The 25,292-nt window shown below is 40.7% G+C and overlaps 1 protein-coding gene across 1 annotated transcript in view; it reads left to right on the top strand.

Annotated features, from left to right (window-relative positions):
* Positions 1-25,292, top strand: part of LOC139750631 (nardilysin-like) — a 588,785-nt gene that overhangs the window by 461,539 nt on the left and 101,954 nt on the right. Inside the window, exons 13-16 of the mRNA XM_071665306.1 lie at positions 5,321-5,324; positions 5,503-5,646; positions 9,045-9,181; positions 22,867-23,074. Coding sequence (XP_071521407.1) covers positions 5,321-5,324; positions 5,503-5,646; positions 9,045-9,181; positions 22,867-23,074 — 493 coding nt within the window. The remainder of the gene's footprint in view (positions 1-5,320; positions 5,325-5,502; positions 5,647-9,044; positions 9,182-22,866; positions 23,075-25,292) is intronic.

The following is a 25,292-nucleotide window of genomic DNA, read 5'->3' as shown; positions in this document are numbered from 1 at the left end:
GGAATACTCAACAAACTTATACCTCTGTAATTTGAGCACTCACTTTTATCCCCTTTGCCTTTGTACAATAGCACTATGCAAGCATTTCACCTTACCATGAGTCATACATACATTAAATAATCTTACCAACCAGTCAACAATACAGTCACCCCCTTTTTTAATAAATTCCACTGCAATACCATCCAAACCCACTGCCTTGCCATTTTTCATCATCTGGAAAACTTTTCCTACCTCTTCTCTGTTTACCAAATCATTCTCCCTAACCCTCTCAGTTTGCATACCACCTTGACCAAAACACCCTATACCTGCCACTATCATCAAACACATTCAACAAACCTTCAAAATACTCACTCCATCTCCTTCTCACATCACCACTACATGTTATCCCTGGTGATATGGGAGAAAGAATACTTCCATGCATTCCTCACGTGTCGTAGAAGGCGACTAAAGGGAATGGGAGGGGGGGACTAGAAACTTTCCTTCCTTGTATTTTAACTTTCTAAAAGGAGAAACAGAAGAAAGAGTTATGTGGGAGTGCTCATCCTCCTCAGCGGCTCATACCGGGATGTCTAAATGTGTGTGGATGTAACCAAGATGAGAAAAATGGAGAGATAGGCAGTATGTTTTGGGAGTAAAGTCAGTGGTTGGTGAGAGGACGAGAGCAAGGGAATTAGTAGCACTACTCCTGAAACAAGAGTGATGGGAGTATGTGGTAGAGTGTAAGAAAGTAAACTATAGATTGATATGGGTAAAACTGAAATTGAATGGAGAGAGATGCGTGATTATTTGTGCATATGCACCTTGGCTTGTGAAGGAAGATCATGAGAGGTCAGTCTTTTGGGAGCAGTTGAGTGAGTGCATTAGTAGTATTGATGAACAAGGCCAGGTTATAGTGATGGGTGATTTGAATGCAAAGGTGAGTAATATGGCAGTTGAGGGAATAATTGGTGTACATGGGGTGTTCAATGTTGTAAATGGAAATGGTGAAGAGCTTGTTGATTTGTGTGCTGAAAAAGGACTGGTGATTGGGAATACCTGGTTTAAAAAGAGAGATATATGTAAGTACACATATGTAAGTAGGAGAGATGGCCAGAGAGCGTTATAGGATTACTTGTTAATCGATAGGTGCGCGAAAGAGTTTTTTTTACGTTAATGTGCTGAGAGGTGCAACTGGAAGGATATTTGATCATTATCTTGTGGAGGTGAAAGTGTAGATTTGTAGAGGTTTTCAGAAAAAAAGAGAGAATGTTGGGGTGAAGAGAGTGGTGAGAGTAAGTGAGCTTGGGAAGGAGACTTGTGTGAGGAAGTACCAAGAGAGACTGAGTGCAGAATGGAAAAAGGTGAGAGCAAAGGAGGTTAGGGGAGTGGGGGAGGAATGGGATGTATTTAGGGAAGTAGTGATGGCTTGTGTAGAAGATGCTTGTGGCATGAGAAGCGTGTGAGGTGGGCAGATTAGAAAGGGTGGTGGAATGAAGAAGTAAGATAATTAGTGAAAGAGAAGAGAGTGGCATTTGGATGAGTTTTGCAGGGAAATTGTGCAAATGAGTGGGAGATGTATAAAAGAAAGAGGCAGGAGGTCAAGAGAAAGGTGCAAGAGGTGAAAGAGAGGGCAAATGAGAGTTGGGGTGAGAGAGTATCATTAAATTTTAGGGAGAATAAAAAGATGTTTTGGAAGCAGGTAGATAAAGTGCTTAAGACAAGAGAACAAATGGGATCATCGGTGACGGGGGCTAATGGGGAGGTGATAACAAGTAGTGCTGATGTGAGAAGGAGATGGATTGAGTATTTTGAAGGTTTGCTGAACGTGTTAGATGATAGAGTGGCAGATATAGGGTGTTTTGGTCGAGGTGGTGTGCAAAGTGAGAGGGTTAGGGAGAATGATTCGGTGAACAGAGAAGAGGTAGTAAAAGCTTTGTGGAAGATGAAAGCTGGGAAGGCAGTGGGTTCGGGTGGTATTGCAGTGTAATTTTTTAAAAAAGGGGGTGACTGTGTTGTTGACTGGTTGGTAAGGATATTTAATGTGTGTATGACTCATGGTGAGGTGCCTGAGGATTGGTGGAATGCATGCATAGTGCCATTGTACAAAGGCAAAGAGGATAAAAGTGAGTACTCAGATTGCAGAGGTTTGTTGAGTAAACCTGGGAAATTATATGGGAGGGTATTGATTGAGAGGGTGAAGGCATGTACAGAGCATCAGATTGGGGAAGAGCAGTGTGGTTTCAGAAGTGGTAGAGGATGTGTGGTTTCAGAAGTGGTAGAGAATGTGTGGATCAGGTGTTTGCTTTGAAAAATGTATGTGAGAAATACTTAGAAAAGCATATGGATTTGGATGTAGCATTTATGGATCTGGAGAAGGGATATGATAGAGTTGATAGAGATGCTCTGTGAAAAGTATTAAAAATATATGGTGTAGGAGGCAAGTTGTTAGAAGCTGTGAAAATTTTTTATTGAGGATGTAAGGTATGTGTACGAGTAGGAAGAGAGAAAAGTGATTGTTTCCCAGTGAATATCGGTTTGCAGCAGGTGTGCGTGATGTGTCCATGGCTGTTTAATTTGTTTATGGATGGGGTTGTTAAGGAGGTGAATGCAAAAGTTTTGGAGAGAGGGGAAAGTATGCAGTGTGTTGTGGATGAGAGAGCTTGGGAAGTGAGTCAGTTGTTGTTCACTGATGATACAGCTCTGGTGGCTGATTCAGGTGATAAACTGCAGTATCTGGTGACTGAGTTTGGTAAAGTGTGTGAAAGTAGAAAGCTGAGAGTAATTGTGAATAAGAGCAAGGTTATTAGGTACAGTAGGGTTGAGGGACAAGTCAGTTGGGAGGTAGGTTTGAATGGAGAATTGGAGGAAGTGAAGTGTTTTAGATATCTGGGAGTGAATCTGGCAGCAGATGGAACCATGGAAGCGGAAGTGAATCATAGGGTGGGAGAGGGGGCGATGGTTATGAGAGCATTGAAAAATGTGTGGAAGGCGAGAACATTATCTCGGAAAGCAAAAATGGGTATGTTTGAAGGAATAGTGGTTCCAACAATGTTTTATACTCGCGAGGCTTAGGCTATAGATAGAGTTGTCTGGAGGAGGGTGGATGTGTTGGAAATGAGATGTTTGAGGACAATATGTGGTTCGAGGTGGTTTAATCGAGTAAGTAATGAAAGGGTAAGAGAGATGTGTGATAATAAAAAGAGTGTGGTTGAGAGAGCAGAGGAGGATGTTTTGAAATGGTTTGGTCACATGGAGAGAATGAGTGAGGAAAGATTGACCAATATGATATATGTGTCAGATGTGGAGGGAACGAGAAGTGGGAGACCAAATTGGAGGTGGAAAGTTGAGGTGAAAAAGATTTTGAGCAAACGGGGCCTGAACATGTAGGAGGGTGAAAGGCGTGCAAGGAATAGAGTGAATTGGGACGGTGTCGTATACTGGGGTTGATGTGCTGTCAATGGATTGAACCAGGGTATGTGAAGTGATCTGGGGTAAACCATGTAAAGTTTTGTGGGGCCTGGATGTGGAAAGGGAGGTGTGGTTTCGGTACATTATACATGACAGCTAGAGACTGAGTGTGAACGAATCTGGCCTTTGTTGTCTTTTCATAGCGCTACCTCATGCACATGCGGGGGGAGGGGGTTTTCATTTCATGTGTGGTGGGTTGGCGAAGGAAATGAATAAAGGCAAGTATGAATCATGTACATGTGTATATATGTATATGTCTCTGTATGTATATATGTGTATATGTTGAGATGTATAGGTATGTATATGTGCATGTGTGGACGTGTATGTATATACATGTGTGGATTGGGCCATTCTTATCTTTGTTTCCTTGCATTACCTCTCTAATGTGGGAGACAGCGACAAAGCATAATAAAAAAGAAATATATGTATATACATACATACATACATACATGTACAGATACACCACCGATTTTCCGGTACTCTTGGTTCCAAAGCCTTGCCGCATTAACCGTTTTGCCAGACCAACTGTAGTTCTGTAATAATGATCCATCAACACACTGCTAACCCACTAATTATATAAATCCTCTGTGTCTAAAGTGTACCATGGACTGCTAGAAATTTTAATTAAACAAATATTCAATGTAAATTAGTTATATAAATGAAGTACTTTATACACCTGCTCAGGACTGAGGTGCTTGTCAGCTAAGAGCTTCGCAAATTTATCAACATGCATGGCAGCTCCTTCGTGGCTTGCAGACCGCTTTTCTCCGCATGCTTTATTCATGAAAATTCCATGACGCTTCTTGAATCTTTGAATCCATCCTTTACTATAGTCACGCTCATGTTGTAATTTCCATGATGCTTCTTGAATCTTTGAATCCATCCTTTACTATAGTCACACTCATGTTGTAATTTAAGTTCTTTATGAAACAACTTAGCCTGGTCCATTATCATGCTTCCTAACAAGTCCACTCTATCACTTCAATGCTGTCGAAACCATTCCATCATCACTCGATCGTGCTCAGTACTCTTACTATCTTTCATAGTTTTTCTAATTGTCATTTGCTTCTTAGAATCACTGTCTGCATAAAATTTCAATATTTTTTCCCTTTGCTTCTTTATATCATAAATAGTTGATGAACCAATACTGTAGATGTCACAAAGCTTACGCACCGAAACACCACGGTCCATTTTTTTTTCAACAGTTCTATATTATCATGAATTGATAGGGACTGGTGTTTATGTTTGACACCACGACTGCCACTCTCATATGTCTTAGAAGTCATAGCTAGGGTTAGATGTAAACAAAATAAGCTAAGAATCTCACAGAATTGCGGTGTCACTACGAACAAGTGCTTTGTAAAGAATGTAATTAAGCGCGCCCTACACACAACTTCATCTGTGGCCGCCCAGTAAACTAGTTTAGTAGCCGCGGTAATTTCAAGTTCCCTCATAATTTTGTCCAGACTAAAAGAGGTGCCGAACCGTCAGTTGCCAGAAAATCAGTGGTGTACCTGTATATATATGTATAGCGTTCGTATGATGACCTTTATTAGGGCCTCAGTTGCCTGTGCCATTTCATGTAACATAGAAAAAGCAATAAGAAAAAATAACTAGCATAGACTAGAGTTTGTATGTGTGTGGGTATGTGCATATATACATATGAGTAAGGACATGGTACATATATCCAAAGTTATGGGATGTGGCAACATGAGTGTAAAATTCTCTCTCCACAACACACAAAAAGTAATCAGATACAGTATCGTCAGTAAGTTCAATTATTAGATTTTCCTGTTCTTTCTCCATTTACTTAAAATGATTTTCATGTGACTGATATTCATTGAGAAATCTTGGAATGTTTCATCAATTGCAGGAATGTATTTAAATTCTTTGCTTGGTCCATTGAAATTAAGACGTGTTAGCACATTATATGGTAACAATTTAATGTAGTACCGAGTTTTTACTCTAGATTTGCATGAAAGATTGTGTATGACAATGCTTTCATTATATTTGATGCTCTGGATTTCGGGTTCATGCAATTTTTTATTTTTCTAGCTCTGTACGTTGGAACTCACTTGTGGATGCTGGATAGCTCGTGTGAATGGTTTAAATCCTGTTGACACCAATAGTTCTGTTATCAATTACTATCAGTATAAAGAAGGTACTTTGACATTGGAAGTTCTTCTGGAATTTATTCAGGTGAGTACAAATGGTAAAAGAGTATTTTGTTTTGAGGATAATATAATGTTTTGACAACTTAAGAACATGCAGTTGTTCGTTATTGGGTAATGAAGTGAATTCATGAAAAGCTTTGGATTGATAATTGAATATTTGGAAGTACTTATTAGTAGGAAATAGTTGGTAGGCAGCCACCAGCCAGGGAGTTATATCACTAGTATTACCCTCCTGGGCTTTAGGTAGGTTAGTGATGGCTGCATAGAGAGCCAGCACTTCATTACTTGTCAGGTTGTACTCCTTTGACCCAGGTAGCAGTATTTTCTTTCTGCCTCACCCACACATGGACTGCTAGCTTCTGACCACAAACATAGTCTTTCCTTGTCGCACATAACAGTTGACATTTAGATAGCACAACTCGTTTTTCAAAAATCTATATTTTCTTGTGGTGTGTAATGCAATAGCCCTGCCTTTCGGTAAAATGGTAGGAGCAAAGAATTAGTTGATAGAATTTTAGACAGGAGCATTAAGTAGAGACACTAAGTAGAAATAGTAGGTAGGAGTATTAGCTGGGAGCATCAGGTCAAAGTAGTAGGTTGGAACTTTAGTTAGGCACTTTAGGTGGAAGTAGTTGGTTGGTACATTAGTTAGGAGCCTCTGCACATACTGTGCTAAAGTTGCCCTCTTCCAGTGGCCTGTTAAGGGTGAGGCACTAAAGTCTAAGAAGTAGCACTGGAGTTCACCAGTTATGGACACTTTTTCCATGGCTACCCCCTTGAAGGAGTTCCCAAAGGGAGTAGACATCAGAGATATAGATAGATAGTTAGATTGGAATTATTCATTTGTTCAGAACAGGAAGGGAGTTGCCTTCATGGGGCACTTTCTCTTAAACTCTCTGTTACTGTTATAAAATTGTTTGAACCGTCACAATCCTCTCTCTGTTCTTTTCTCTTCCGTGGTGGGAAAATATACAGCCTCTCTTATTTTATACCCTGTCTTTGTTGCCCTCCCTGAGACCTTTGTAGATTGCTTTTCCTCCTTGAAATACAGTTTTAGTAGAAGACATGTAATTGGATTAGCTTTAGAGAAGGTAAAAGCAGAAGTGATTATTTCCTTGTTAAAGTGATCCTGCCAACATCCAGTGTAATAGGTGTTACCAGACTGTGACCACAATGCAGTATCAGCATCAGAGAATGGAAGGAAGTACAATCTTAACAAGGGCTTTCTTGCTCCAAAGGAGTCATTCATTTCCTTGCCCCAGTATGAGTGCAGCCTTGGAGCTGCAAGAACCCCACAAAAGGGATCTTGAAGTTGCAAGAATATGAAAAGAATCCAATGTAATGATAATGTGTAGGGTGGTATGGTTTAGTTACGGAGCTATAGGAAGCCAATTTGTTGCTGACTGTCTTGAATATATGCAAGAGCTGAAAAGAGACTTGATGCTAAGGAAACTAAAAAGATGTTATCTGGAATGCTTTGTGGTGTACTTTTGTGGTTTTGTTAGTAGTGACAGTATTCTTATCCCATGAACATGGAATGTCTCATGATGCTCTAAATCAGTATCATTAATAAAAGTCTTCTTTGTAATAAATTTTGGCTTTTAATGGAAGCTTTCTTATTGTTTTTCTAAATTTTCCTGGTTTTTGTCAAAATAGAGCATCCTGCAGAAGAGACCAGAAAGTGTATATATGCTATTAATTGGTGCTTATTCACTTTTTTTATCCAAATTATTTAGGGTTTTGAAAAAACAAGGGTGAACTGTGCATAGAATTGCTTTTAATTTTATGCCAGTTTAACTTGCCATATATATTTTTTTTAGAGCTGTTGTTGATAGATTTTTCTGAGATACTTTGTTTATCCAGGGCATTTATTGTCTTCTCAACATAGAAGTGTGCTTTAAAATACATTGCAGTTTTATACTAAAAGTCCTTTTGAAAGTGTTTATTTTGTGAATTTCTTGTAAATATTTATGTAAAATCTGTCTATCAATTTGTCTATGTTTCTGATGCCTGTTTCCTCTGAGAACTCCCTCGTGCCTCCCTCATATATTGTACACCCCACATTTTTCCATTTTGTTCACTCCAATACTCTTTCAAGCTCTTTCCCCATGTTCAGGTGGTCTTCCACTCTCACCATCCCTTTTAATCATACCATCACACTCTCTCCTTGTAAAGTCCCAATCTTGCATTCTTTCCACAAGCCCAAACCACCTCAAAGTATTATGTTTTTCCCCCACTGTACCACTACACAATTTATTCCCTTTGCATTCCCTGCCACAGCTAATCTCTTATACATCCCCTCAAGTCACACCACCTGCTCTTCTTAGATACTTAATTTCGACAGTCTGGATTCTTGACCTCTGTGACTTATCCAGAGTCCACGTTTTGGGTGTATAGATCAAGGACAGGAGGGCTATGCTGTCCCTTAATCTTTTCCTTACTTCCATACTTACACCAGTCTATCTGTCTATCTATACCTCTGATACACATTCCCTCTGGTAATTCTCATCAAGGGGATGGCCATGGCAAAAGACTCTCCACTTATCCTGTCATTATATGCCTCCCTCACATACACCTTTCCGTGCATTCTTTCACCATTTTTCTCCCTCCAGTACTCTTCCAATCTTTTTCCCTGTGTCACAGGTAGTCCTTTCGCACCAACATCTTGCATTATACTATCTGAAACTCCCTGTCTTGGATTCTTTCTACGTATAAGCAATTTTAATTAATATGAGTTGTATGTCACCGTATTTAGAAAATTATGTTCTTCATAATCGGATAAATTGTGTAAGTAGATATTTTTTTAAGTATTTGAAAATGAGGACTGTTACAGTGAAAGATGTAGAACTGATGTTTTGGAAGTTGTGCAGCTAAGAATACAGAATCCAAGAATATTAATTCATTACCTTTATTCCATTCACCCATATGCTGTTCGTAGAGACTGGGAACTTTACTTGTGATGAGTATTTTCAGTGTGAAAGGAAAGTTTCTAAATATCTTAAAACAGGTTTCCAGGGCTGGAGCATGTGTAGACAGCTTCAAATGTTTTTATGATAGTTACAGATTGGAGAAAATAAAGTAGGATGCATATACCCTGTATTTTTGGAAAGAGCTTATTATTCAAAATGGCAGGCTATACTTTCTGATAGCAGAAGATAAAGAATTTTTGTAAAAGTGTGATTACTAGTTTATGAATCGTTTTTATAATATTCTTTGAAGCTGCATGAATTTTATTTTCTTATGATTTCTCATTCAGAATGGGACATCAGGACTTATATCTTGGCTATAGTAGAAATTGGTTACTATGTTCTCCACTGAAAGAATAGCATAGACAAACGTCCATTGTGAACATCAAGAAATACTATTAAAGATTCATTATTATATGGCTTTCTTTCCCTAATTTTTTTTCTATTTTACCTACAGATGGTGATGGATGAACCAGTTTTTGATGTCCTAAGAACAAGAGAGCAGCTGGGCTACCATGTTTACTGTACAAACCACAATACTTTTGGGATCCTAGGACTTTCTATCACTGTAAATTCCCAAGCGAATAAATTCAGGTCAGTGATGGTAATTGGTGAAGGCATATATATGTCAGTGATGGTAATTGGTGAGGGCATATATAGGTCAGTGATGGTAATTGGTGAGGGCATATATAGGTCAGTGATGGTAATTGTTGAGGGTATATATAGGTCAGTGATGGTAATTGGTGAGGGCATATAGACTAAAAAGAATATTACCAACTCACCTGGGTATTGATGTTAAGAGGGTTTTGATCACAGTTTTTCTTGGTTTCCTTTTCTCTTCTATAGGTTGGGAAAGATTTTCAGAGCTGCAACCAGCCTGATATGCTCAGTTATGTAAAATGTAATAGTGTTATCTCATCACCCATGGACTAAAAGTATGGACTTTTATATTTTTAATTTTGCACAAAGTAGGGGGATTTTTGTTGTTTTAGCAACAAGAATTCTCGAAATTTTTTGATCCATTACAAGTCTTATGTGGTGTTTTTTTTTAATACGGTGGTATAAACCAAAGTTTTTGAAGCTTTTTTGAATATCTTAATTCTAATAGGATTGATAAAGAAAAGAGAACTACTTGGTCATCCTGTGAGTCTTGAGAGAATCTTTAGAATACACTTGGTTGAAATCATTGGTCCTATGTAGTCTGGGAGTCCCATACCTCAAATTTGCTATACCTTGAAGCAGAAGGAACCAGGGCCACCCCAAGGACAGGAACACAGTAAATCCCTTAGAGGACAAACCTTTTCATACAGAAATGAGTATTCATAGAGAAGAGCTTTCTTTTCATGGGGGCATCTTTGGTTGCAGTTTCCATACCTCACTACTTCTGGGTTGTTGTGTGTCAGTGAAATAATCTCTTTTTCCTTTGCATGGAAAATGAATAGGAAAGTTTGTTTAGCTCACCTGGTGTAATAAAGCAATTCCTAGCTTAACTTATTTTTATAATGTTTCACCTTGGGAGTATTTTCTCTCACGGTTTTTGTAGCTCTTGAGCTTCTACGATACACAACTTGGAATACTGTGAGAATCTTGTTAAAACAAGATCTTTTTCAATCCCTTAGTCATCACTGAGGGATATGAGAGATAGATTTTAGCCATCCTTATTTCTGAAAATTAAGTGTTTTAGATACCTAGGAGTGGACATGCAGAATGTAACCATAGATGCAGAGGTGAGTCATAGGATGGGTGAAGGGACAAAGATTTTGGTGAAAGGATCACCAAAGGGTGAACCTTTCATATGCCCTGGTTCAGTCCATTGATAGCACATTAACCCCAGTATACTGTATCATTCCATTTCACTTTAATCCATTCATGCTTTTCACTCTCTTGCATTTTCAGGCCCTGATCACTTAAAATCTTTTTCACTCCATCTCCTATTTGGTCTCCCTGTTCTCCTTGTTCCCTCCACTTTTGACATTTCTCTCTTTGTCAGTCTTTCCTCACTCATTCTCTCCATATGTTCATACTGTTTCAACACACCCTTTTCTGCTCTTTCAACCACACTCTTTTTATTACCACACATCTCTCTTATTCTTTCAATACTTACTCGATCAAACCACTTCACATCGCATGTTGTCCTCAAATATTTCATTTCCAATACATCCACCCTCCTTTGCCGAAACCTATCCATAGCTTGTGCCTTACATCCATATAATAATTTTTAGATTATTTTTCCTTCAAACATACCCATTCTTGCACTCCCAGATAAATTTATCTCTCTCCACACATTCTTTAATGCTCTTAGAACCTTTTCCTTCTCCCCCATATTATGACTCACTTCCACTTCCATGGTTCTATTTGCTTCCATGTCCACTCCCAGATATCTAAAGCACTTCATTCACTTCCTCCAATTTTTCTCCAGTCAAACTTACATCCTAACTAACTTGTCCCTCAACCTTGCTGAACCTAATAACCTTGCATTTATTCACATTGTCTCTCATATTTTTCCTTTCACACACTCTTCCCAGCTTCTGCATTTTCTCACTTGAATCATTAGTTTTTCCGTCGAATCTGCCACTGGTTCTCTTTTGTCAGCAGATGACAACTGACTGACTTCCCAAACCCTCTTATCCCCCACAGACTGCATACTCACCCCTATCTCCAGGACTCTTGCATTATCTTTCTCACCAACCCATCCATAAACAAATGAAACAACCATGATGACATCACACACCCCTGCTCTAGACCAACCTTCCCTTGGAACCATTCACTCTCCTCTCTTCCTACTCATACACAAGCCTTACATCCTTGATAAAACCTTCTCTGCTTCTAGCAGCTTACCTCCCACACTGTATATTCTTATGACCTTCCACAAAGCATCTCTATCCACCCTATTATCTTCTTTCTCCAGATCCATAAATGCCACATGGAAATCTATTTTTTTTTCTAAATGTTTCTCACACACCTTCTTCTGTTTCCCATTTTAGAAAGTTAATACAAGGAGGGGAGGATTTCTGGCCCCCCGCTCCCGTCCCCTCTAGTCGCTTTCTACGACACGCGAGGAATACGTGGGAAGTATTCTTTCACCCCTATCCCCAGGGATAATATACATATATATATACATATACACATACACACACATACACGCACACACGCACACATACACACACACACACATACATATATATACATATGATTTGGTAAACAGAGAAGAGGTAGTGAAAGCTTTGCGGAAGATGAAAGCCGGCAAGGCAGCAGGTTTGGATGGTATTGCAGTGGAATTTATTAAAAAAGGGGGTGACTGTATTGTTGACTAGTTGGTAAGGTTATTTAATGTATGTATGACTCATGGTGAGGTGCCTGAGGATTGGCGGAATGCATGCATAGTGCCATTGTACAAAGGCAAAGGGGATAAGAGTGAGTGCTCAAATTACAGAGGTATAAGTTTGTTGAGTATTCCTGGTAAATTATATGGGAGGGTATTGATTGAGAGGGTGAAGGCATGTACAGAGCATCAGATTGGGGAAGAGCAGTGTGGTTTCAGAAGTGGTAGAGGATGTGTGGATCAGGTGTTTGCTTTGAAGAATGTATGTGAGAAATACTTAGAAAAGCAAATGGATTTGTATGTAGCATTTATGGATCTGGAGAAGGCATATGATAGAGTTGATAGAGATGCTCTGTGGAAGGTATTAAGATTATATGGTGTGGGAGGAAAGTTGTTAGAAGCAGTGAAAAGTTTTTATCGAGGATGTAAGGCATGTGTACGTGTAGGAAGAGAGGAAAGTGATTGGTTCTCAGTGAATGTAGGTTTGCGGCAGGGGTGTGTGATGTCTCCATGGTTGTTTAATTTGTTTATGGATGGGGTTGTTAGGGAGGTAAATGCAAGAGTTTTGGAAAGAGGGGCAAGTATGAAGTCTGTTGGGGATGAGAGAACTTGGGAAGTGAGTCAGTTGTTGTTCGCTGATGATACAGCGCTGGTGGCTGATTCATGTGAGAAACTGCAGAAGCTGGTGACTGAGTTTGGTAAAGTGTGTGAAAGAAGAAAGTTAAGAGTAAATGTGAATAAGAGCAAGGTTATTAGGTACAGTAGGGTTGAGGGTCAAGTCAATTGGGAGGTGAGTTTGAATGGAGAAAAACTGGAGGAAGTGAAGTGTTTTAGATATCTGGGAGTGGATCTGGCAGCGGATGGAACCATGGAAGCGGAAGTGGATCATAGGGTGGGGGAGGGGGCGAAAATTCTGGGGGCCTTGAAGAATGTGTGGAAGTCGAGAACATTATCTCGGAAAGCAAAAATGGGTATGTTTGAAGGAATAGTGGTTCCAACAATGTTGTATGGTTGCGAGGTGTGGGCTATGGATAGAGTTGTGTGCAGGAGGATGGATGTGCTGCAAATGAGATGTTTGAGGACAATGTGTGGTGTGAGGTGGTTTGATCGAGTGAGTAACGTAAGGGTAAGAGAGATGTGTGGAAATAAAAAGAGCGTGGTTGAGAGAGCAGATGAGGGTGTTTTGAAGTGGTTTGGGCACATGGAGAGAATGAGTGAGGAAAGATTGACCAAGAGGATATATGTGTCGGAGGTGGAGGGAACGAGGAGAAGAGGGAGACCAAATTGGAGGTGGAAAGATGGAGTGAAAAAGATTTTGTGTGATCGGGGCCTGAACATGCAGGAGGGTGAAAGGAGGGCAAGGAATAGAGTGAATTGGAGCGATGTGGTATACCGGGGTTGACGTGCTGTCAGTGGATTGAATCAAGGCATGTGAAGCGTCTGGGGTAAACCATGGAAAGCTGTGTAGGTATGTATATTTGCGTGTGTGGACGTATGTATATACATGTGTATGGGGGGGGTTGGGCCATTTCTTTCGTCTGTTTCCTTGCGCTACCTCGCAAACGCGGGAGACAGCGACAAAGTATAATAAAAAAAAAAATATAAATAATTCTCACACACATTCTTTAAAGCAAACACCTGACCCACACATCCTTTATCACTGCTATTCCCTGAACTGATGCTCTGTTCATACCTTCTCCTTTCAATCAGTACCCTCCATGCAACTTACCAGATATTCTCAACTAACTTGTACCTCTGCAGTTTGAACAAACCTTTCTACCTCTTGCCTTAATACAGTGGCGCTATACACTCATTCTGCTAATCCACTGGCACCTCACCATGACCATCCACTCCTGCCACCTAGCCGCATTCTATCTTCCGCAAGGCTATCACCATCTCTTCTCTCCTACCAAAATGCCTTACATCTGCCACTCTTATCATCAACATATTTAACAAACCTTCAAAATACTCATTCCATCTCCTCTTCACTTCATCACAACTTTTATCACCTTTCCTTTTGCCCCCTTCATTGTTCCCATTTGTTCTCTTGTCTTGCAAAAATTTTGTGCATCCTTCCAAACATCTTTTATCCTCCTAAATTTATTGATACTCACTCACCCTACTCTCATTTGCCCTTTTTTTCAACCTCTGCAGCTTATTCTTGAACTCCTTCCACTTTCACTCATACATCTCCCAATTATTTGTCCTCCTTTCCTGTAAATACTACCCAAATGCTTCACTTTTCTCTTTCACTAGCAGCTTCTTCATCCCTCCACTCACTACTCTTTCTTATCTGCCCACCTTCCACCTTTCATATGCCACATGCATCTCTTGGACATGCCATAACTGCTTCCCTAAATACTTCCCATTCCTCACCCACTCCCCTCATTTCATTTATTCTCACCTTTTGCCATTCTACCCTCAATCTCTGCTGGTATTTCTTCACCCATTTCTCCTTTCCAAGCTTACTTATTCTCACATTGCTTCATCTTTTTCGAAGACCTCTACAAATCTTCACCCTCGCCTCCACAAGAGAATGATAAGACATCCCAGCAGCTGCCCCTCTCAGTACATTTACATCCAAAAGTCTTTCTTTTACACATCTACCAATTAATATGTAATCTAATAATGCCCATTGACCATTTTTCCCACATACAAACATATTATTATTTATACATATCTATTTTACTTTGTTGCTGTCTCCCGCATTAGCGAGATAGTGCAAGGAAACAGACAATAGAATGGCCCAACCCACCCACATACACATGTATATACATAAACGTCCACACATGCAAATATACATACCTATACATCTCAACGTATACATGTACATACACACACAGACATATACATATATACACATGTACATAATTCATACTGTCTGCCTTTATTCATTCACATCGCCACCCCACTACACATGAAATAACAATCCTCTCCCCCCGCATGTGTGCAAGGTAGTGCTAGGAAAAGACATCAAAGGCCACATTCGTTCACACTCATCTCTAGCTTTCATGTATAATGCATCGAAACCACAGCTCCCTTTCCACATCCAGGCCCCACAGAACTATCCATGGTTTACCCCAGATGCATCACATACCCTGGTTCAATCCATTGACAGCAAGTCGACCCTGGTATACCACATCGTTCCAATTCACTCTATTCCTTGCACGCCCTTCACCTTCCTGCATGTTCAGGCCCCAATCACTCAAAATCTTTTTCACTCCATCTTTCCAGAGATAGGTAGTATGTTTGAGGAAAGGAACCTGGTTGTTTTGGCTCTGAGTGAAACGAAGTTCAAGGATAAAGGAGAAGAGCGGTTTGGGAATGTCTTGGGAGTAAAGTCAGGGGTTAGTGAGAGGACAAGAGCAAGGGAAGGAGTAGCACTACTCCTGAAACAGGAGTGGTGGGAGTATGTAATAGAGTGTAAGAATGTAAACTCTAGGTTCATATGGGTAAAACTAAAAGTGGATGGAGAGAGATGGGTGATTATTGGTGCATATGCACTTGGGCATGAGAAGAAAGATCATGAGAGGCAAGTGTTTTGGGAGCAGCTGAGTGAGTGTGTTAGTAGTTTTGATGCACGAGACTGGGTTATAGTGATGGGTGATTTGAATGCAAAGGTGAGTAATATGGCAGTTGAGGGAATAATTGGTGTACATGGGGTGTTCAGTGTTGTAAATGGAAATGGTGAAGAGCTTGTAGATTTATGTGCTGAAAAAGGACTGGTGATTGGGAATACCTGACTTGAAAAGAGAGATATACATAAGTATACATATGTAAGTAGGAGAGATGGCCAGAGAGCGTTATTGTATTATGTGTTAATTCATAGGCGCACGAAAGAGAGACTTTTCAATGTTAATGTGCTGAGAGGTGCAACCTGGAGGGATGTCTGATCATTATTTTGTGGAGGCGAAGGTGAAGATTTGTAGAGGTTTTCAGAAAAGAAGACAGAATGTTGGGGTGAAAAGAGTGGTGAGAGTAAGCGAGCTTGGGAAGGAGACTTGTGTGAGGAAGTACCAGGAGAGACTGAGTACAGAATGGAAAAAGGTGAGAACAAAGGAGGTAAGGGGAGTGGGGAGGAATGGGATGTATTTAGGGAAGCAGTGATGGCTTGCACAAACAAAGCTTGTGGCATGAGAAGCGTGGGAGGTGGGCAGATTAGAAAGGGTAGTGAGTGGTGGGATGAAGAAGTAAGATTATTAGTGAAAGAGAAGAAAGAGGCATTTGGACAATTTTTGCAGGGAAATAATGCAATGAGTGGGAGATTTTTTTTTTGCTTTGTCGCTGTCTCCCGCGTTTGCGAGGTAGCGCAAGGAAACAGACGAAAGAAATGGCCCAACCCACCCCCATACACATGTATATACATACGTCCACACACGCAAATATACATACCTACACAGCTTTCCATGGTTTACCCCAGACGCTTCACATGCCTTGATTCAATCCACTGACAGCACTTCAACCCCGGTATACCACATCGCTCCAATTCACTCTATTCCTTGCCCTCCTTTCACCCTCCTGCATGTTCAGGCCCCGATCACACAAAATCTTTTTCACCCCATCTTTCCACCTCCAATTTGGTCTCCCTCTTCTCCTCGTTCCCTCCACCTCCGACACATATATCCTCTTGGTCAATCTTTCCTCACTCATTCTCTCCATGTGCCCAAACCACTTCAAAACACCCTCTTCTGCTCTCTCAACCACGCTCTTTTTATTTCCACACATCTCTCTTACCCTTACGTTACTCACTCGATCAAACCACCTCACACCACACATTGTCCTCAAACATCTCATTTCCAGCACATCCATCCTCCTGCACACAACTGTATCCATAGCCCACGCCTCGCAACCATACAACATTGTTGGAACCACTATTCCTTCAAACTTACCCATTTTTGCTTTCCGAGATAATGTTCTCGACTTCCACACATTCTTCAAGGCTCCCTGAATTTTCGCCCCCTCCCCCACCCTATGATCCACTTCCGCTTCCATGGTTCCATCCGCTGCCAGATCCACTCCCAGATATCTAAAACACTTCACTTCCTCCAGTTTTTCTCCATTCAAACTCACCTCCCAATTGACTTGACCCTCAACCCTACTGTACCTAATAACCTTGCTCTTATTCACATTTACTCTTAACTTTCTTCTTTCACACACTTTACCAAACTCAGTCACCAGCTTCTGCAGTTTCTCACATGAATCAGCCACCAGTGCTGTATCATCAGTGAGCAACAACTGACTCACTTCCCAAGCTCTCTCATCCCCAACAGACTTCATACTTGCCCCTCTTTCCAAAACCCTTGCATTCACCTCCCTAACAACCCCATCCATAAACAAATTAAACAACCATGGAGACATCACACACCCCTGCCACAAACCTACATTCACTGAGAACCAATCACTTTCCTCTCTTCCTACACGTACACATGCCTTACATCCTCGATAAAAACTTTTCACTGCTTCTAACAACTTGCCTCCCACACCATATATTCTTAATACCTTCCACAGAGCATCTCTATCAACTCTATCATATGCCTTCTCCAGATCCATAAATGCTACATACAAATCCATTTGCTTTTCTAAGTATTTCTCACATATATTCTTCAAAGCAAACACCTGATCCACACATCCTCTACCACTTCTGAAACCACACTGCTCCTCCCCAATCTGATGCTCTGTACATGCCTTCACCCTCTCAATCAATACCCTCCCATATAATTTACCGGGAATACTCAACAAACTTATACCTCTGTAATTTGAGCACTCACTCTTATCCCCTTTGCCTTTGTACAATGGAACTATGCACGCATTCTGCCAATCCTCAGGCACCTCACCATGAGTCATACATACATTAAATAACCTTACCAACCAGTCAACAATACAGTCACCCCCTTTTTTAATAAATTCCACTGCAATACCATCCAAACCTGCTGCCTTGCCGGCTTTCATCTTCCGCAAAGCTTTTACTACCTCTTCTCTGTTTACCAAATCATTTTCCCTAACCCTCTCACTTTGCACACCACCTCGACCAAAACACCCTATATCTGCCACTCTATCATCAAACACATTCAACAAACCTTCAAAATACTCACTCCATCTCCTTCTCACATCACCACTACTTGTTATCACCTCCCCATTTGCGCCCTTCACTGAAGTTCCCATTTGCTCCCTTGTCTTACGCACTTTATTTACCTCCTTCCAGAACATCTTTTTATTCTCCCTGAAATTTAATGATACTCTCTCACCCCAACTCTCATTTGCCCTCTTTTTCACCTCTTGCACCTTTCTCTTGACCTCCTGTCTAAAAGAAAGAAGCAGGAGGTCAAGAGAAAGGCGTAAGAGGTGAAAAAGAGGGCAAATAAGAGTTGGGTTTTGTTTTGGAAGGAGGTAAATAAAGTGCATAAGACAAGGGAACAAATGGGAACATCAGTGAAGGGGGCTAATGGGGAAGTGATAACAAGTAGTGGTGATGTGAGAAGATGGAGTGAGTATTTTGAAGGTTTGTTGAATGTGTTTGATGATAGAGTGGCAGATATAGGGTGTTTTGGTCGAGGTGGTGTGCAAAGTGAGAGGGTTATGGAAAATTATTTCGTAAACAGAGAAGAGGTAGTAAAAGCTCTTTGAAAGATAAAAGCCGGTAAGGCAGCAGGTTTGGATGGTATTGCAGTGGTATTTATTAGAAAAGGGGATGACTGTATTGTCGACTGGTTGGTGAGGTTATTTAATGTATGTATGACTCATGGTGAGGTGCCTGAGGATTGGCAGAATGCTTGCATAGTGCCATTGTACAAAGGCAAAGGGGATAAAAGTGAGTGCTCAAATTACAGAGGTATAAGTTTGTTGAGTATTCCAGGGAAATTATACGGGAGGGCATTGATTGAGAGGGTGAAGGCATGTCCAGAGCATCAGATTGGGGAAGAGCAGTGTGGTTTCAGAAGTGGTAGAGGATGTGTGGATCAGGTGTTTGCTTTGAAGAATGTATGTGAGAAATACCTAGAAAAGCAAATGGATTTGTATGTGGCATATATGGATCTGGAGAAGGCATATGATAGAGTTGATAGAGATGCTTTGTGGAAGGTATTAAGAATGTATGGTGTGGGAAGCAAGTTGTTAGAATCTTTGAAAAGTTTTTATCGAGGATGTAAGGCATTTGTACGTATAGGAAGAGAGGAAAGTGATTGGTTCTCAGTGAATGTAGGTTTGCGGCAGGGGTGTGTGATGTGTCCATGGTTGTTTAATTTGTTTATGGATGGTTTTGTTAGGGAGCTAAATGCAAGAGTTTTGGAAAGAGGGGCAAGTATGAAGTCTGTTGTGGATGAGAGAGCTTGGGAAGTGAGTCAGTTGTTGTTCACTGATGATACAGCGCTGGTGGCTGATTCGTGTGAGAAACTGAAGAAGCTGGTGACTGAGTTTGGTAAAGTGTGTGAAAGAAGAAAGCTGAGAGTAAATGTGAATAAGAGCAAGGTTATTAGGTACAGTAGGATTAAGGGACAAGTCAATTGGGAGGTAAATTTGAGTGGAGAAAAACTGGAGGAAGTGAAGTGTTTTAGATATTTGGAAGTGGATTTAGCAGCAGATGGAACCATTGAAGCGGAAGTGAATCATAGGGTGGGGGAGGGGGTGAAAGTTCTGGGAGCGTTGAAGAATGTGTGGAAGTGGAGAACATTATCTCAGAAAGCAAAATTGGGTATGTTTGAAGGAATAGTGGTTCCAACCATGTTATATGGTTGCGAGGCGTGGGCTATAGATAGAGTTGTGCACAGGAAGGTGGATGTGCTGGAAATGAGATGTTTGAGGACAATATGTGGTGTGAGGTGGTTTGATCGAGTAAGTAATGAAAGTGTAAGAGAGATGTGTGGTAATAAAAAGAGTGTGGTTGAGCAGAAGAGGGTGTTTTGAAATGGTTTGGTCACATGGAGAGAATGAGTGAGAAAAGATTGACCAAGAGGATATATGTGTCAGAGGTGGAGGGAACGAGGAGAAGTGGGAGACCAAATTGGAGGTGGAAAGATGGAGTGAAAAAGATTTTGAGTGATCGGGGCCTGAACATGCAGGTGGGTGAAAGGCGTGCAAGGAATAGAGTGAATTGGAACGATGTGGTATACCGGCGTCAATGTGCTGTCAATGGATTGAACCAGGGGATGTGAAACGTCTGGGGTAAACCATGGAAAGTTCTGTGGGGCTTGGATGTGGAAAGGGAGCTGTGGTTTCGGTGCATTATTACATGACAGATAGAGACTGAGTGTGAATGAATGTGGCCTTTGTTGTCTTTTCCTAGCGCTACCTCGCGCACATGAGGGGGAGGGGATTGTTATTTCATGTGTGGCAGGGTGGCGATGGGAATGAACAAAGGCAGACAGTATGAATTATGTAATGTGTATATATGTATATGTCTGTGTGTGTATATATGTGTATACGTTGAGATGTATATGTATGTATATGTGCGTGTGTGGACGTGTATGTATATACATGTGTATTTGGGTGGGTTGGGCCATTCTTTCTTCTGTTTCCTTGCGCTACCTCGCTAACGCGGAAGACAGTGACAAAGCAAAATATTAATACTTTCCACCTCCAATTTGGTCTCCCACTTCTCCTCGTTCCCTTCACCTCAGACACATATATTTTCTTGGTCAATCTTTCCTCACTCATTCTCTCCACGTGACCAAACCATTTCAAAACACCCTCTTCTGCTCTCTCAACCACACTCTTTTTATTATCACACATCTCTCTTACCCTATTATTACTTACTCAATCAATAAACCTCACACCACCTATTGTCCTCAAACATCTCGTCTCCAGGATATCCACCCTCCTCCACACAACTCTATCTATAGCTCATGCCTCGCAACCATATAACATTGTTGGAACCACTATTCCTTCAAACATACCCATTTTTGCTTTCCGAGATAATGTTCTCAACTTCCACGCATTCTTCATTGCTCCTAGAACTTTCGCCCCCTCCCCCATCCTATGATTCACTTCCGCTTCCATGGTTCCATCTGCTGCTTAATCCACTCCCAGATATCTAAAAGACTTCACTTCCTCTAGTTTTTATCCATTCAAACTTATCTCCCAATTGACTTGACCCTCAACCCTACTGTACCTAATAACCTTGCTCTTATTCACATTTACTCTCACCTTTCTTCTTTCACACACCTTACCAAACTCAGTCACCAGCTTCTGCAGTTTCTCACACGAATCAGCCACCAGCGCTGTATCATCAGCGAACAACAACTGACTCACTTCCCAAGCTCTCTCGTCCACAACAGACTCTTCCATTCACCTCCCTAAGAACCCCATCCATAAACAAATCAAACAACCATGGAGACATCACACACCCCTGCCGCAAACCAGCATTCACTGAGAACCAATCACTCTCCTCTCTTCCTACACGTACACATGCCTTACATCCTTGATAAAAACTTACAAATATATACTTATGTACATCTCTCTTTTTAAACCAGGTATTCCCAATCACTAGTTTTTTCAGCACACAACTCCACAAGCTTTTCACCACTTCCATTCATAACAATGTACCCCATGTGCCCAAATTATTCCCTCAACTGCTACATTACTTACCTTCACCTTTAAATCACCCATCACTAATACCTGGTCTCATGCATCAAAATTGCTGACTTACTTACTCAGCTGCTCTCAAAACACTTGCCTCTCATGATCTTTGTTTTCATGGCCAGATGCTTAAGCTCCAATAATCACCCATCTCTTGCCATCGTGCTTCAGGAGTAGTGCTACTCCTTCCTCAGCTCTTGTTCTCTCTCCAAACCCTGACTTTACTCCTAAGACATTTACTAACCATTCTTCCCCTTTACCCATAGGCTTTGTTTCACTCAGAGCCAGAACATCCATGTTTCTTTCCTCAAACCTACTCCCTGTCTCTCCTCTTTTCCCATCTTGGTTACATCCACACACATTCAGACACTGCAGTTTGAGCCTTTGAGGAGGATGAGCAGTCCCTCCTGGGTCCTTCTGTTTCCTCTCTTAGAAATTCAAATACAAGAAGAAGTGGGCTTCCATTCCCCCATCCCTGCCCCCATCAGTTGCCTTCCATGACATGCAGGAAAGACAGAGGTAGAATTCTGCTTTCACTACCTCTGAAGGTAATACCAAATACATGGCCAGCTGGGCTTAGGTATCATGCTTGAGAAACTTGTAATTTTTCTCAAAGATATTCCATTCTATATCGTAGGTGCTTCTTTTGTGGCAGTTCTTCTAATTTGCTAGCATATGATATGTCATGAGAATGCAGTACTGCATATGATTGGTAAACCAAGATGTTTCAGATTTGGTTGAGAAAATTATCAGTCTGGAACCTAAACCTTATATGAAATGGTTTCATTGGTTTGACTTACAATGGAACTGATTTGAGAGTTGTCCAGAAATATAATCTTGTCATAACTTAGGGTCTGGTGTAGTTGTAGTTTTTGTAACAAATGTTTTGCATGTGATACTCTTGTCTTCATTATGATACTATTTACCATAACTGGTAGTTTATTAATGATAGTTTTGTGGAACACAAGTAAATCTTATTCTGTTAGGGCTTATACTACGGAAAGAAATTGAAAATCCCATATTTGATTCGACACATACTTGAAAAGTTTTTGTAAGAAAACAAGAGCTGTAAATTATGCTTTGCATTTATAATTAAAGCTTAACAAGATAACTCTCACTAGTTTTTAAAGAACAAGTACTAGAGAAACTTAAAATAATGTTAAAAGCATTTCAGGAGAGGGGCTATGCAGTGAGAATAGTTTTGTAAAATAAGTAGAATGTAGGATAAAGAAAATAATGAAACATATTTATATGCATCCCAAACTGAAGATAAGTGTAATACAGAGCACAGTTCTATAAGGAATGATGCTAATATTTTTGTTAGTTCTTGGCAGGTGCATATATTTTGCTATTAAGCATAAGTCTTCCTGTTTCTTCTGTGGTACAGTGTGTCCTATGTGGATGAGAGGATTGAAGCATTTCTGAAGGAGTTTATGAATACTGTGAAGAACTTGAAAAATGATGAGTTATCAGAACTTAAAGAGACACTAACCAGTATGAAGCAGACAATCGACCTGACGCTGGGGGAGGAAGTAGACAGAAACTGGAGTGAAATAGTTCATGAAGAATATGTCTTTGATCGACTTAAAAGACAGGTATTGGCAGTACACAAAGTTCTTTAATGTCTGCATTCCTTCTGGGAATCTAGTCTTTGTCAGTGATATATTTGGATATTTCCCCACCACTGAAGTGGGTATGAGGCTATGATGACTAAAGAGGTCCCTAATTCTGCAGGGATTCAACTCTCCTTTTCAGCTTCTTATGATAATGTTACTTTGTAATTTGTTAGGATTAAGGTTGTTATGTCCAGCAAATAAACATCATTATTCATACAGTAAAATTCCTTATTCAACAGCCATTGATTTTGTGTACTTGAGCATTTTAGCTCTGATATGAAATGTTTGAAATCTTACAAAATCAACTAGTGAGGTGCAGAACTTTTTGTCAGACTCTTGGCAACTCTAGGAATATGAAATACTTGTGCTGCACCTTACACTGCACATTAGTTAAGGATATTGTACTGGTTAGTGAGAGGGGTTAGTGAGAGGACAAGAGCAAGGGAAGGAGTAGCAATACTCCTGAAACAGGAGTTGTGGGAGTATGTGATAGAATGTAAGAAAGTAAATTCTCGATTAATATGGGTAAAATTGAAAGTTGATGGAGAGAGGTGGGTGATTATTGGTGCATATGCACCTGGGCATGAGAAGAAAGATCATGAGAGGCAAGTGTTTTGGGAGCAGCTAAATGAGTGTGTTAGCGGTTTTGATGCACGAGACCGGGTTATAGTGATGGGTGATTTGAATGCAAAGGTGAGTAATGTGGCAGTTGAGGGAATAATTGGTATTCATGGGGTGTTCAGTGTTGTAAATGGAAATGGTGAAGAGCTTGTAGATTTATGTGCTGAAAAAGGACTGATGATTGGGAATACCTGGTTTAAAAAGCGAGATATACATAAGTATACTTATGTAAGTAGGAGAGATGGCCAGAGAGCGTTATTGGATTACGTGTTAATTGACAGGCGTGCGAAAGAGAGACTTTTGGATGTTAATGTGCTGAGAGGTGCAACTGGAGGGATGTCTGATCATTATCTTGTGGAGGCTAAGGTGAAGATTAGTATGGGTTTTCAGAAAAGAGGAGTGAATGTTGGGGTGAAGAAGGTGGTGAGAGTAAGTGAGCTTGGGAAGGAGACCTGTGTGGGGAAGTACCAGGAGAGACTGTGTACAGAATGGAAAAAGGTGAGAACAATGGAAGTAAGGGGAGTCGGGGAGGAATGGGATGTATTTAGGGAATCAGTGATGGATTGCGCAAAAGATGCTTGTGGCATGAGAAGAGTGGGAGGTGGGCTGTTTAGAAAGGGTAGTGAGTGGTGGGATGAAGAAGTAAGAGTATTAGTGAAAGAGAAGAGAGAGGCATTTGGACGATTTTTGCAGGGAAAAAATGCAATTGAGTGGGAGAAGTATAAAAGAAAGAGACAGGAGGTCAAGAGAAAGGTGCAAGAGGTGAAAAAAAGGGCAAATGAGAGTTGGGGTGAGAGACTATCAGTAAATTTTAGGGAGAATAAAAAGATGTTCTGGAAGGAGGTAAATAGGGTGCGTAAGACAAGGGAGCAAATGGGAACTTCAGTGAAGGGCGTAAATGGGGAGGTGATAACAAGTAGCGGTGATGTGAGAAGGAGATGGAATGAGTATTTTGAAGGTTTGTTGAATGTGTCTGATGACAGAGTGGCAGATATAGGGTGTTTTGGTCGAGGTGGTGTGCAAAGTGAGAGGGTTAGGGAAAATGATTTGGTAAACAGAGAAGAGGTAGTAAAAGCTTTGCGGAAGATGAAAGCCGGCAAGGCAGCAGGTTTGGATGGTATTGCAGTGGAATTTATTAAGAAAGGGGGTGACTGTATTGTTGACTGGTTGGTAAGGTTATTTAATGTATGTATGACTCATGGTGAGGTGCCTGAGGATTGGCGGAATGCGTGCATAGTGCCATTGTACAAAGGCAAAGGGGATAAGAGTGAGTGCTCAAATTACAGAGGTATAAGTTTGTTGAGTATTCCTGGTAAATTATATGGGAGGGTATTGATTGAGAGGGTGAAGGCATGTACAGAGCATCAGATTGGGGAAGAGCAGTGCGGTTTCAGAAGTGGTAGAGGATGTGTGGATCAGGTGTTTGCTTTGAAGAATGTATGTGAGAAATACTTAGAAAAGCAAATGGATTTGTATGTAGCATTTATGGATCTGGAGAAGGCATATGATAGAGTTGATAGAGATGCTCTGTGGAAGGTATTAAGAATATATGGTGTGGGAGGCAAGTTGTTAGAAG

The sequence above is a fragment of the Panulirus ornatus genome, chromosome 10, assembly GCF_036320965.1.
Source record: "Panulirus ornatus isolate Po-2019 chromosome 10, ASM3632096v1, whole genome shotgun sequence".
Classification (NCBI taxonomy): Eukaryota; Metazoa; Arthropoda; class Malacostraca; order Decapoda; family Palinuridae; genus Panulirus; species Panulirus ornatus.
This window is presented reverse-complemented; position numbering and strand designations above follow the sequence as displayed.